The sequence below is a fragment of the Melitaea cinxia genome, chromosome 5 (genome assembly GCF_905220565.1).
Source record: "Melitaea cinxia chromosome 5, ilMelCinx1.1, whole genome shotgun sequence".
Classification (NCBI taxonomy): domain Eukaryota; kingdom Metazoa; phylum Arthropoda; class Insecta; order Lepidoptera; family Nymphalidae; genus Melitaea; species Melitaea cinxia.
This window is the reverse complement of record NC_059398.1, coordinates 10188726-10202328: the sequence shown is the minus strand read 5'-3', so window position 1 is coordinate 10202328 and position 13603 is coordinate 10188726. Positions and strand designations below refer to the sequence as shown.

General features: G+C 31.5%; 2 protein-coding genes across 3 annotated transcripts; one reads left to right on the top strand and one right to left on the bottom strand.

Annotated features, from left to right (window-relative positions):
* Positions 1 to 4505: 4505 nt before the first annotated feature.
* LOC123654032 (tRNA methyltransferase 10 homolog A) lies at positions 4506 to 9555 on the top strand. Of its 2 annotated transcripts, XM_045589997.1 has the most exons (5): positions 4625 to 4648; positions 4726 to 5245; positions 6336 to 6482; positions 7305 to 7410; positions 9312 to 9555. In XM_045589997.1, the coding sequence occupies exons 2-5, from the start codon at positions 4736 to 4738 to the stop codon at positions 9464 to 9466; spliced, it is 918 nt and encodes a 305-aa protein (XP_045445953.1). In that variant the 5' UTR covers positions 4625 to 4648; positions 4726 to 4735; the 3' UTR covers positions 9467 to 9555. The 2 variants fall into 2 exon arrangements, with proteins under 2 accessions (XP_045445952.1, XP_045445953.1); XM_045589996.1 differs by having other exon boundaries at positions 4506 to 5245.
* A 458-nt stretch (positions 9556 to 10013) lies between these two features.
* Positions 10014 to 12510, bottom strand: LOC123654031 (probable serine hydrolase). Its single transcript, XM_045589995.1, has 4 exons — positions 12280 to 12510; positions 11880 to 12108; positions 11209 to 11419; positions 10014 to 11102 (listed from the first exon to the last, which is right to left on the bottom strand). The coding sequence occupies exons 2-4, from the start codon at positions 11976 to 11978 to the stop codon at positions 10420 to 10422; spliced, it is 993 nt and encodes a 330-aa protein (XP_045445951.1). The 5' UTR covers positions 11979 to 12108; positions 12280 to 12510; the 3' UTR covers positions 10014 to 10419.
* Between the last annotated feature and the right edge of the window lie 1093 nt (positions 12511 to 13603).

The window sequence follows — 13603 nt, the reverse complement described above, 5'->3', positions numbered from 1 at the left end:
AAAATTCTGTAAAAATTCACAAAGATGCAGCATTTGTGGCGAAGGTCACAATTTTAAAGATTGTCAGACTCCTTATACTGCAGCCAGTTGCTGTCACTGCTCTGGCAATCACATTGCCATATCCCCTGCATGCCCTGTTAAAAAAGAAAAAATCCAGCTTAACAGAGATAAATTTCAGAAAAAAAGCTTTGTTGATGTTTTAAACAGCTCTCACTTTCCATCATTAAACAAAACTGATCAGTTCTTATCTCTTTTAAATTCCGAAATAATACTCAAATCTATTACAGAAGCTTTAGTAAAACTTATAACACTAAACAAAAATAATGAAATACCTATCTCTTCCCAAAATATTAAAAATGTCCTGCAAGATACATTAAAAAAGGTTACTAATAAATAATTTGTACTTTATGGATACTTTAAATATTGTGCAATGGAATGCTCAGAGTATTCTACACAATCAACATATTTTTAATTATTTCCTTTTGGACAAAAATATTCACATTGCGTTAATTTGTGAGACTTGGTTAAAGCCTTGTCAAAAATTTAAGATACGTCATTACAATGTAATTCGTCTTGATTCAGGAAACACCCAAAATGGCGTAGCCATATTAATACATAGCTCTATTTCTTATTCTAAAATTGATACTTTTTATGATGACTCCATTCAAAATGTTGTTGTTCGTATAAAATACTCTAGCAACAAAGAACTTACTATCATAAGCTTTTACAGTCCAACTAATTGCAATCCTGCTTTTTCTAAATCTAAACTAGACAGGTTAATTAAAAGTTTACCAGAACCAATCTTCCTAGCAGGAGATTTTAATGGCCTAAACTCAGCCTGGGGCTGTTCTACTTCTAATTGTCGAGGCAAAGACATTTTAGAGTCTATCAATAACAATAATTTGGTTATACTTAATGACGGAAGTATGACCACTGTTGGTTCGCACATATGGAGACAGAATGCTCTTGACTTAACCATAGTATCACCTTCATTGGCTCTAGAGTGTGACTGGTCAGTACATGACGATCCCTTAGGCAGCTACCACTTTCCTGTAATCACAAAAATTTTACTTAATAACAATCACTACAATGCCACTCCTATTCCCAATAGTAGCTCACTACCCTGCTTCCCTAACCTGAACAACGTTGATTGGAACATTTATAATTTAAATGTCCAACTATTGCTCACTGAATTTTCTCTTGATACACAAGACCCCCTTCATAACTACACAAAATTTACAGATATTTTACACTCAGCACTGTGGAAATCATCTTCTATTTCTAAGCACTCTTTGGTTAATACAGCTTTATCTTCATGCTCTCCTTCTAACTTAAATAAAAAAAAAAAACTTCTTCCTTGGTGGAATTTCAATTGCACCAAAGCCGTATTAAATAGCAAAAACGCTTATTTGACTTTTAAATCTGATCCCACTGAGGCTAATTACATTAATTTTAAAAGACTACAAGCCACCAAAAAATATATTATCAGAAATGAGAGAAGAAACAGTTGGATAAAACTTTGTGAACAATTTAACAGATCGACTCCTATATCAGTCATTTGGACGTATATGCGAAAATTTAACAAAAGCTATTCTCCACCTTCCCATAACAACTCTGACTATTCTTGGATCTTTGATTTTCTCAAAAAATACACTCCAGATACTGTAGAGCCAGCCTTTAACCTTAATTCTTTCTGCCATATTCTTCCTAATCAAAATTTTATTATAAAATCTTTTACCATTGTCGAATTAAATTCTGCTATTTCATCCAGAAAAGACTCTACACCTGGCCTTGACTACATTTCATATAAAATGCTTAAACACCTGTCTTCTCAATCTAAACTAATTTTATTAAATATCCTGAATCTTCTTTGGGAGCATAATCTTATTCCTATGGATTGGAAGGTTGATTGTTTAGTACCTATCTTAAAACCCAACAAGGACAAGTTTAACTTTGATTCATATAGACCTATAGCATTGACTTCTTGCATGGGAAAAATATTTGAACAACTTTTAAAACAAAGATTGGAACATTTCATAGAGTCTAATCATATTTTACCTTCTAATCAGTTTGGTTTTAGAAGAGGCAGGTCTTCAAGGGAGAGCATTGCTCACTTACATCTTGATATTTATAATGCTATACAATCAAAGCAAGCTCTCGCTGGAGTTTTCTTCGATGTAGTTGGAGCCTTTAATAATGTTAACCATCATATTCTATCCACGGAATTAGCTGCGATTGGTTTACCTGTAAAAGTTATACAATGGATTTTTAATTTTTTGCACAGTAGGAAGGTATTTGTTAAGTATAATAATAGACTTATTGGTCCAAGGCTTTCTCATAAAGGTACATGTCAAGGTAGCATTTTGAGTCCATTGATTTTCACACTTTATATACATAGATTAAACTTAATTCTAGGCTCTCATATATACAATTTACAGTTTGCTGATGATTTGGTAGTCTATTGTTCTAGTAATAATATAACTACCCTAAATCTTAAGTTAAACGAAGCTTTAGTTAAATTAAATTCTTATTTTAATTATCTTGCATTGGACATTAGCTTTGAAAAGTCTAAAGTCATAGTTTTTAATAAAGTAGGGTCTGAAAGAATTAAAATAAACTATAATAATATATCTCTTCTTATCACAAATGAAGTTAAATTTTTAGGTGTTATATTCATGAATAACTTATCATGGAACAAATATGTAGACCACATAGTTGATAGAGCTCTTAAGGCTCTTAATATTTTAAAGTCTCTTGCAAAAACATATTGGGGTTCTGATCCAAAAATCCTTCTTACCCTATATAAATCTCTTGTACGCAGTCATTTTGAATATGGATTTCTATGTTTTTCTGCTAATGACAAGTTGGTTAACAAATTAAATATTATTCAAAATCACAGCCTGAGACTTATCACTGGCGCCATGAAAACAACCCCAATTAATTCGTTACAGGTCGAGTGCAACATTTCCCCTTTACACCTTAGATTTAAATATTTGAAATACTTTTTTTTGCTAAAACTGTTTTCCATTAGTAATCATCCTCTAATTAAAAAGCTTAATTACTTACATAGTAAATATCCTGTAAATGCTCCATTAACTTCTAATAACCCATTTATTCTCTTCGAATATTCATTCATGTTAAATCTAAATAACCAACACAAAATACACAGTTCTAGCAATTGGATGTGTTACGAAAAGGAGTTTGACTGTCTTATTAATCAAATCGATATTATTATTGACCATAAGCTAAAAGAGCGCCAGGAAGTTTACAACCTCATAGCACAATACTCTGATAAGTTCAAACAAGTTTACACAGATGGATCAAAAAATGATATAAATGTTTCCATGGCCTATTATGTACCTCATCTGAAGTTTGGCCAAGGCGTCAGATTGAAAAAGGAGATATCAATATTTACAGCTGAAGCTCTAGCAATTACTGCTGCCCTAGAATTCATTAAAAAACAAACTAATCAATATTGGCTGATCATTACTGACAGTATGAGCGTTCTAAAGGCTTTAGATAATTATCAATTCAGTGCTAATACAAACTTCATCATTTTAGAAATAAGACATCTCCTTTATCAACTATCCAGAAGAAACTACAACATCAAATTATTGTGGACACCTTCACATATAGGAGTAAGGGGAAATGAACACGTGGACTTTCTGGCACGTTCAATTGTTGACAGTGACAGCGGCAGCCCTGTTGATGAGAATGTTGCCGTACCATACACTGATCTATTAGTTGCTATTAAATCAAAAATCCTATCTGATTGGCGTGATCTTTGGCGACAAACCTTGTTAAGAAAAGGATCTTGGTATGCTCAGATAAATCAAGATATTGGAAAAAGTCCTTGGTTTACTAAATCGCATCAACATAGAAGCAGAAAATATTATACAATACTATGCCGCTTGAGATTTGGACATTGCAGATTTAATGCACATTTGAATCGTATGCGTATCATCTCATCGCCCGTTTGCCCACATTGCACCAACAACTCTACACAGTCTTTAGATCACATATTTTTTGAATGCTCCGCTTTTAATCTGGAACGCCTCTTATTTATAGCCAACTTGTTATCAACTTCTGGACCAAAAAATGTCCCGCGCAATACACAAGATTTATTGACTAATTTGGATAACTATACTAGTATATTTGAATTTATTTGCAATACTATCAATGATATTTGAAACAGGATCAGGACCTTCATTCATCGGATGTGAAATTTTATTTTGATATTTCAGGCTTCGGCCTATTACAGACTTGGTTTCGACCTCGCCTATCACTTATAGACAAAGAAGAGTAGACGAAAATATGAAATTTCAGACTTGGTTTCGGCCTTACTCTACCAGTCATCGAATCAGAAGAACAATAAAGTTACTTCAGACTTGGCTCCGGCCTTTTGATATATCAGAACGAAACTTACAAATTCAGACTAGGCTGTATGGATTATAGTCCTTTGCCTTTCCCTATTGGGGATAAATTTTAAAACAACAACAACATTTTTAAAGTTATGTTTTGGTTGAAAGTAATATTTGTATTACTAAAAAGAAAAAAAGTAATATCACTTTGATTAATGAGTTCATTATGAAATTAAAAGAATGTATATTATTAATAATGCTGACTCGTGACTAATTAAGATTGTAAGGTGAATACTTTTAAAACAAATCGTATAAGCAAACAGGTTACATGTTAAATGATACTATTTATTTAAAAAAATTCAAGAAATATAAAAATGGAAAAAACTAATTCCACTATACCTCAACAAGAATTAAATTATGAATTCAATTTTCCTCAATACACACTTTTCGATATTAAAATTGACCCTGGCTTAAAAGACGATAATGGCACGGAATTACCGCGACCATACACAAAAAATCAAATGCGGAAATGGCTAAAGAAAGTTAGGTGGGAGAATAGTAAGATGGAAAAAAGGGCAAAAGAGAAAGCAAGAGCCAAAGAAAGAAGAAGAAAAGCTCAGGAAGCTAATATAGATTTAGGACCAAATAGGAAAGCATTAAAGAAAATGAAACTTGAGAAACCTAAAAAAAAAATTGGTATTATTATAGACCTTAGTTTTGATAACTTAATGATTGAAAAAGACAGATATAAAGTTATTAAACAAATATTAAGATGCTATTCAATTAACAGGCGTTCAGAATCTCCATTACAATTTTATGTAACTAGTTTTGGAGAGAAATCAAGAATTGATATGTCTAGACATAATGGCTATGAACATTGGGATGTAAGTGTATTTTTGTTATTAGTGTTTGTTTTTTAATTATTAAGACACTAAAAATTATTATTTTTTGAACTGAGGAAGGTAGAATATATGAAGTAGGATATATCCAGCTCAAAACCTGGGGCAGACCAACTGGGAAAATACCTCGACCTTATAGATAATCACAGCAAAATAATACTGCTTTCAAGCAGTGTTGTTTTCCTGTGGTGAGTAAGGACCAGAGCTTCTGGGGGGATTGGAGGTAGAATCGGCAACGTACTTGCAATGCTTCTGGCGTTACAAGTGGTGTTATAGCTATGGTAATCACTTACCATCAGGTGACTCATACACTTGTTTTCCAACCTACAAAAAAAAAAATTAAATCTTATTGGTTGGTAAATACCTTCACGACTAACGTTGGTCTAAATAAACGCTCTGTCTCGTAACCCACGAAAAAAAAATGCATTTATATTCCCCCTATTCTATAGGTGCATGTAGAATGCCTCTTTTACTCCTTCCTCTGCCTCTTCCTCATCTTTGTGAAATATTTGTGTTAGGTAAATGAGTAGTGTTGGGAGAGTGTTGTGTAATAGCTGTTCTAAGTACTTTTTTACGCTTTAAGCTACCTGTTCTGTTTCCTGTTGCTCCTAGTTGAATTGAGTGTTCCACAACTGGCTGATTTCAGTTTTAAGTATATATTGCTTATTTTAATTATTTATTATATTAAATTATACTGATATTTGCTTAATTATTTAATTTCTTAAGCTCTGAGGTTGTAATGTGTTTTTGTATGTGTAAATTAAATCCGTATTTTCCACATAATTTTAGCTGAGCTATTTTCTTTTACTTGTAGTGGGGTCAGTGTTTCCTTTCACCATATTGCCAGTTTTTCACATCCAATCCAATCGTTAAGTATGTCACATTGGTGTTGTCGTGTCATAACAGCTTGGTGAATTGAATTTGAAGATTCAATGCTTGAAGATATATCTGCTGATTCTTAATCCATTTTTATTTATCAACATCAGACTGTATTGTGATTATTTTAAAATATAATTTCTGCTAAGTATAAATTCTGTCATGTTGTTAACATATTTTAAATAATAAATAATTTCAGATAGTTTTTCATGAAGAAAAATACCTCGATAAATTTCCAAAGGAAAAGCTTTTTTATTTGACAAGTGAATCAGATAATATTATTGAATCTTTTGAAGAAGATACATACTATATAATAGGAGGTTTAGTGGATCATAACAAACACAAGGTCAGTTTTTTAAATCTAATGTATTATCAATTGTATGCTTTTTCTTATATACAACTAGGTTAGCAAATAAGCATATGGCCCACCTGATAGCGGTAAGTGGTTACCATAGCTTATGGATGCCTGCAATATCAGAAGTTTTACAAGCACACTGCCTACCTTACCTTCAACCCTTTCTAGGGCCTCTGGCTAACTTGCTCACCACAGGAACATTACTTGAGAGCAATATTACTTGGCTATGATAATTATTCTGTAAGGTTGAGGTACTTTTACAATCAGTCTTATAGATTTTTAGCAGTATATTTCTTGCTTTGACCTATCTAAGCTGGCTATGAAGTAAAGGATATAGCCACCCCCTCTCTTCCCGTGTTTGTGGTAAGATGTGACTAAAGGTTAACACAATTCCATTACCACCTTGGAACATATAAAGCCGACCGATGGCGGGATAGTCATCCATCCACTGGCTTTGAAATGCACAGGCTGAAGAAGGGCAGCAGCATTTTCAGTGCGACAAAGCCAGCCCTGCGGTTACCAACCCGCCTGCCCAGCGTGGTGACTATAGGCAACACACATGAGTTCGCGCCATTTTGGCCTGAACTTGTGGAGGCCTATGTCCATCAGTGGACTGCAATAGGCTGAAGTGATGATTTGATGATGTGACCTAACTAAATAATAAATAAATCCGACCAAAATTGAATTATTAACCAACAATAGATTTAATCCAAAAATGATTGGTTAACACATTTTTTATGGCATTCAATAGTCCCCAAATGTTGATTATTTAGTAAAGTGAAATTAAATTTTTTTTCTACTATCTAATTACAGGGTTTGTGCCATAAAATCGCTGTTGAACAAGGTATACGACATGGTCAGTTACCTCTAGATAAGTATGTCAATATGAAGACTAGGAAAGTCTTAACAATAGACCATGGTAAGTAAATGTAATGATTTTATTAAAGTAAATACTACTATGTTTCAGGCGGTAATTTTCAAAAGTAGTAAGTTTACTTTGCCAGTAAATTTGTTTGTAATAAGATGCTATTGACTAATAGCAGAGATGTAACTTATCTAAGATAAAAGTATCTGAAATACAGATACAAGATACAAAATACGTATTTTCATCTTGTAACTAAATACCTTTTTTAAAAATTCATTTTGTATCTTGTATTTAAATACCTTTTGTTTGGTATCTTAGTATTTTGTAGATACTATGTTTGCTAAGATACTTTTAGTAACAGATAACTGATTCTATTGTGACATCCTAGGTGACATTTATTTTTAAATATTAATGTTGTCGCAGAAACTGAACGCGCTATTGAATCTTTAGTCCCGTGTTTTAGTCTTTTAGGGTCAAATTGATAGGTGGCGTGGCAACATTTTATAGAAAAAAAGAATTGTCTTTTTTTTATCCTATTACATGTTTTTAGAGGATTCAGATTCCTCTGTTGCAAGTGCCGAAAACACAGGATCAGGCAGCACCGCTGACTTAGAAACATTGCAATATTTAAATAATAAAGATACCAACAAAGAGTTTAAATGCTTTTCCTACAATAAAAAAAATATTTTTGAAATACAACACCTGTTTGCCAAGTTCTACCCCTATGGAGCGACTCTTCTCATTTGGAGGCATGATCATGTGGCCTCATCGAAGGAAAATGAGTGATAAACTTTTATGGACTAGTTTTACTTAAGTTCCAATTAAAACCATAAAAATGTAATATTATGTTGTTTCACGGATGCGCAATCAACGCGATTTATATGTAAAAAATTAAACTTTCATTAAAAATAATGTTGTTTTTACAAAAGTATTTTATCTATAAAAAGTATTTGAAAGATACGTATTTTATATCTAGTATTTCAGATACCATTACAGAAAGTTATTTGTATCTGGTATCTGAAATACTTATTTTAAAAGTATTTTGTATTTGGTATTCGAGATACTTTATTTGAGGTATCTTGTACATCACTGACTAATAGAGATAATTTAGAATTATTATTTTAGAGATTTTTACTTTATATTAGTCCTCCGCACGGATACTAACCGTTCGGCGACTGAGTGGAGTGGTCGCCAACTGAATATAGTATAGTAGAGTATTGTTTATATTGATACAAAAATAAAGATAAATAAAATGTAAAAGTATTTAGTACTCAACAATTATCTACATCTATTATGCAGAAATGCTGGAGTAAAGTTTAAGGACAGTGATCCTTGCCGACGACCATTACCAATCGTAATATGTATATAAAAAAAATCGTAATTTTTGATTCTATTCAGACTGAACATCCCACTGCTGAGCATAGGCCTCTTTCGCCATGTAGGAGAAAGATTGGGAGCTTAATCCACCACGCTGCTCCATTGCAGGTTGGCGGACATGTTCCATACTATGATTGACGATCGCTATCAGGTATTTATGATAACAATCGGGACCGACGGCTTAATATCCAATCAATCCATCCAAACCTTGAAGACATTTGTACAAATACAAATATTATATCAGAGTCGGAATCGAACCCGCAAACCGTCGGTGTTTTAGGAGACTATATGCACCACTACGACAGAGCGGTTGTTTTCGTTGTTGTTTCGTTTATGTTCATTGAAATTTCGAGATTACCTTTTTGGAAAATTACGTTCTGAAGTGTTTGTATCAACCAAACTTGATATTCAAATTTCAGTATAAATTATTATAACTGTGGACAGAATATTATTAAAAAAATACCCTTCAAAAAATTTTATTACAAAAGTAGTCTTAATTGGAAAGGAGCACAGCGTTATAAATATAGTCCCATATTATTATAGAATTTGTGGAATATATATAATAATTTTTGTTACAGTTTTTGAGATTGTCCTCCGAGTGTGTGAAGGAGTATCATGGCAAGATGCCCTGATTAAAGTTTTACCAGTTCGGAAAGGAGCACATGTGTGTGATGCAGCTAATAATATTTCTTCAATTTTAGATAATTCTATAGACAGTGATGCAACAAATTAACGTATTACCTATGGCACTTAGTTAAAAATATAACAAAATATATGGACTATATTATTATTTTTGAAATTTTAATAAAAATCAAAATAATACTTGTACGAGTACTTTATTTAAAAAATTCTAACGGGCACATAATATAACAACATTCATATTATTATTTTTGACTAGCTGACCCGGCGAACTTCGTATCGCCTAACAGTGACTTTTAAGTATTATCACAAATCTTTTGTATGGGAGTATAGAAAAGTGTTGTTTTTAGACTTTTTCAGGAAATTTTAAATTTTTTTTTTAAATTTTTCTCTCCGTAAGAACCATCCTCGTACTTCAAGGAATATTTCAAAAAAAGAATTAGCGAAATCGGTCCAACCGTTCTCGAGTTTTGCGCTTAGCAACACATTCAGCGACTCATTTTTATATTATAGATATTGTAATAAAAACCAAAATAATACTTGTACGAGTACTTTATTTAAAAAATTCTAACAGGCACATAATATAATTAATAACAACATTCATATTATTATTTTTGAAATTGTAATAAAAACCAAAATAATACTTGTAAGAGTACTTTATTTAAAAAATTCTAACAGGCACATAATATAATTAATAACAACATTCATATTACTATATTAGTCAGTTAACAGTTATAAATAGTTAAGGTTCAATCCAACTTAGTAATAAGTTGGATTATATTACCCCGGCGCATGCTACTGTGTCGTCAAAGAAAAAGTCCCTTTTAAATTCGTGGATTTTATTCATTCTCTAAACTGCGAACATTCACATAATTATATGTATCTATAATTAGTTACAAGCCCAAATTCATTATGTTCGTCACATTGTTTGTCGTTGAAACATTTAGGTAAATTGTAAAAATAAATATAGACCCTTACATACATTAGTATCACAATATATGTTGCATTTCAGTTTAATATTTAAACTGAAAAATGTATAAAATTAAATTACTTTAAAAACTTATGTTTCTGTAGAAAATTTAAGATAAGTGGTGCAACGAGTTCAGCATTATTTAAGTGCACGTGATGCGTACCATTAAGAAAATGGCACTCAAAATCAGGATTGTTCTTAGCAATGATGTCTCTCATTTCTACGGAGTGTTCGTCGCAGGCATATGGTGAATCTATTCCTTTTAGGTAAAGAGTTGGACACTTTAATCTTTTAATTAGAGCCTCTACAAATTTTTTATCTTCAACACTGAATAATATATGCTTTAGTCTAGGGTCTCTTGAAAAATAGTATGTTTTGGGATCGCGACTCGACGCTTTTGTTCCACGTTTCATGAGGTGTTGGACGCTTTCCATCGACACTGATTTGGACGTACCTAAATGCCAAATTTTAACAATTTCTTCAGCTGTATAAGACGGAGGTTCCCCTGGTAATGATTGTATTACTTGAATTTTTCGCAATATCTTGGGAAAATTTTCTACCACTTGATTCAAGTCGTAATCATCATAAATTAAATTATCGACTGCTATGTAAAAGTCGACGTCATCCGGAAACACACTCGCAAAACGCATTCCTGCTATTGAACCCATAGAGTGACATAGTAAGGATAATTTTTCCCACTTGAAATAATCCTTTATATAAAGGATTAAACGAGGTAGGTCCCAGGGGTAGTACTGCATGCCTAAAATATATACGTTTCTAATAAAAATAAATCAGTGTATAATTTTAAAATTAGTCAACAATTTAGTTACTGAAACAAATTGTAAAAATAGTAAAATTAAATTTACCACGCGGAATCCATGAAGATAGTCCATGGCCGGGAAAGTCAATTGCTAATATTGGACGTTTTTTGCTAAGAATTGGTGCTAGAGGGTCCCAGGTGCCAGCATTGTCTTGCCATCCGTGTAAGGCAAGTATTGGTTGCTCATTCTCATCACCCCACAATTTAGCTGCTACATGTCCCCATTTTACAGGAATTTGTATTTCCTTCACTGAAGCCTGGAAGATATAGATATATAAAGATTCAGATCAGTAAAATTTACATTAAACACTTTTTATGTCTTGTATGACTTTCAAATAACCGAGTAGTCGTCTTTTATCCTGCTCCATTTTTAAAATATAATGATTTTTTTATTTCTATATTTAAAAAAGACAGAAAATATTATAATAATTGGATTATATAATTATGTACCTAACAATTACTTTGTTTTTGTTATAAAAATCTTATTAATGAAGTAATTTCTAATAAGAAAAACATCTAATATAGTAAAATAAAAAAAAATAAAATGTGATTATATATAATCTTTGAATAAACATAATTTTTCATTAAGAGTAAGTAACCTTTAATTCCTTTACTTAAAAGTAAATTAGAATTTTGCGATTACAAAACTATAAATTTATTAAAAAAATAATAATAATAATACGATAAATGTAAATTTTATAAAATCAATAAACTCACCTCAGTGTGAATTTTTTTCAATTGTGTGCACTTCAATATTGGTTTTATGCTCGACCTATTAGAGTTTAATATTGTAGAAAAAAGAAACTTTTTTGCCATTATTGTTGTTTTTTTATTAATTTCATTTCGTCGTTATTCAGAGTTGTATCGACTATATACTATTTGTACTATTATGATGATTTTGTTCAACCTATTACCTAAGCACTTCAGCTTCATAAAAGATGATTCACTTTGAAACGTATATGTAATATTTTTATGAAATTTAATCACTTTTATACCAACTGTACACCATATTATATTTATCTATGATACCAACTTTTTAGTTACATATAACACGAAAAAAGTTGTTCAAAACCAAATCAAAATACTTTTAAAACATCGCGTTCTTTTTATACTTAACCTAAAAAATTGACGCAAATCTTTATATGCGGTGGGAAACTGAGAACCTGAGAAATGTTCACAAAGAGTATATAAATGCAACTGTTCAACTGAGAACTAATATGAAACGGTTTACACAGTCAAGGGCGAATTACGTTATTCGTTACCATGACTTAATGCATGATTAGACTTTGAACAACATTGGAATTTTAACGTAAACTATGCCGCTTTTATTTTAATATCTTGTAAAAAGTAAAGTGTCAAAGTCCCTTTATCGCAATTTGATTTTTATCAGATTTTGTCCCAATTGTATTAATTGGATTTGTCATAAAATCAATAAATTTTTCTGTATATTGTAGAGTTAAATATAGCTTAACTCATTGTTTAATGCGTTATTTTTAATTTGATGAGAAAAACATCTGGTGGGAGATAGAAAATATTATAATTGGAATTATCGTTTGTTAGAATACTATTTGTGTTTGTTCTCAAGTAAAAAACTCGAATTCAATTTATTTACATCGACAAGTAATAAAATGAGAACATCATCAACGTAGTCGAAATCAATTTGCAAAACGCATTAATAAAGATAACTCAAAATTACACATCAGATCTCGTTCAAATTTAAATGGGAACACTCGACAAGCACTAGCTTTTAGTTTAAAAAAAAAGTATCAAAAATCAAAATATGTATAATACACTCGAATTGAGAACCTCCTCCTTTTTGAAGTAGTTAAGCTAAAACCTCATGTTAACCAATGTATAAATTTACGGTATTTTTGTAGAAAAGAAACAAGAGCGCTACTACATACATAAAATATATTTTATAATTACTCTGATAATTGCATCAAGTGTAAGATAACAAGGGATTGCGTGTATAATAGTATTATTATAATACACGAAAATATCGAACTAGGTTAGAAATAACAATTAATTTTAAAGGCGTATATTTTATGTAGATTTAAGTACTAGCTTACATGAAATGAAATAATTTTTACAATATAAATTATTTGATTTAATTTCGGCTGGTTTGATTTAATTAGGGCTGGCTTGGTTTAGGTTAATTAGCACTGAAAGAGTATATAAACATAAACAGTGATATACTACATCATAAAAGCCAAATAGATCCTAAGCTAGGTACCCTATGTAACTCAATCTACCAAAACCATTTTAGGCATATGGCTATATGAAATGACTGAAACTCAAACAAGTACGAGTATAGGTAGAGCTGTTAAATGCGAGTGGAAAAAAAAGAAAAAAAATGTAGGCTCCTGACTCGCGAGGACGTCCGTGGAAACTTGTGTTCTGAGATATCTAAGAGTGCACTTAATAAGCTTAGCATCACGCAG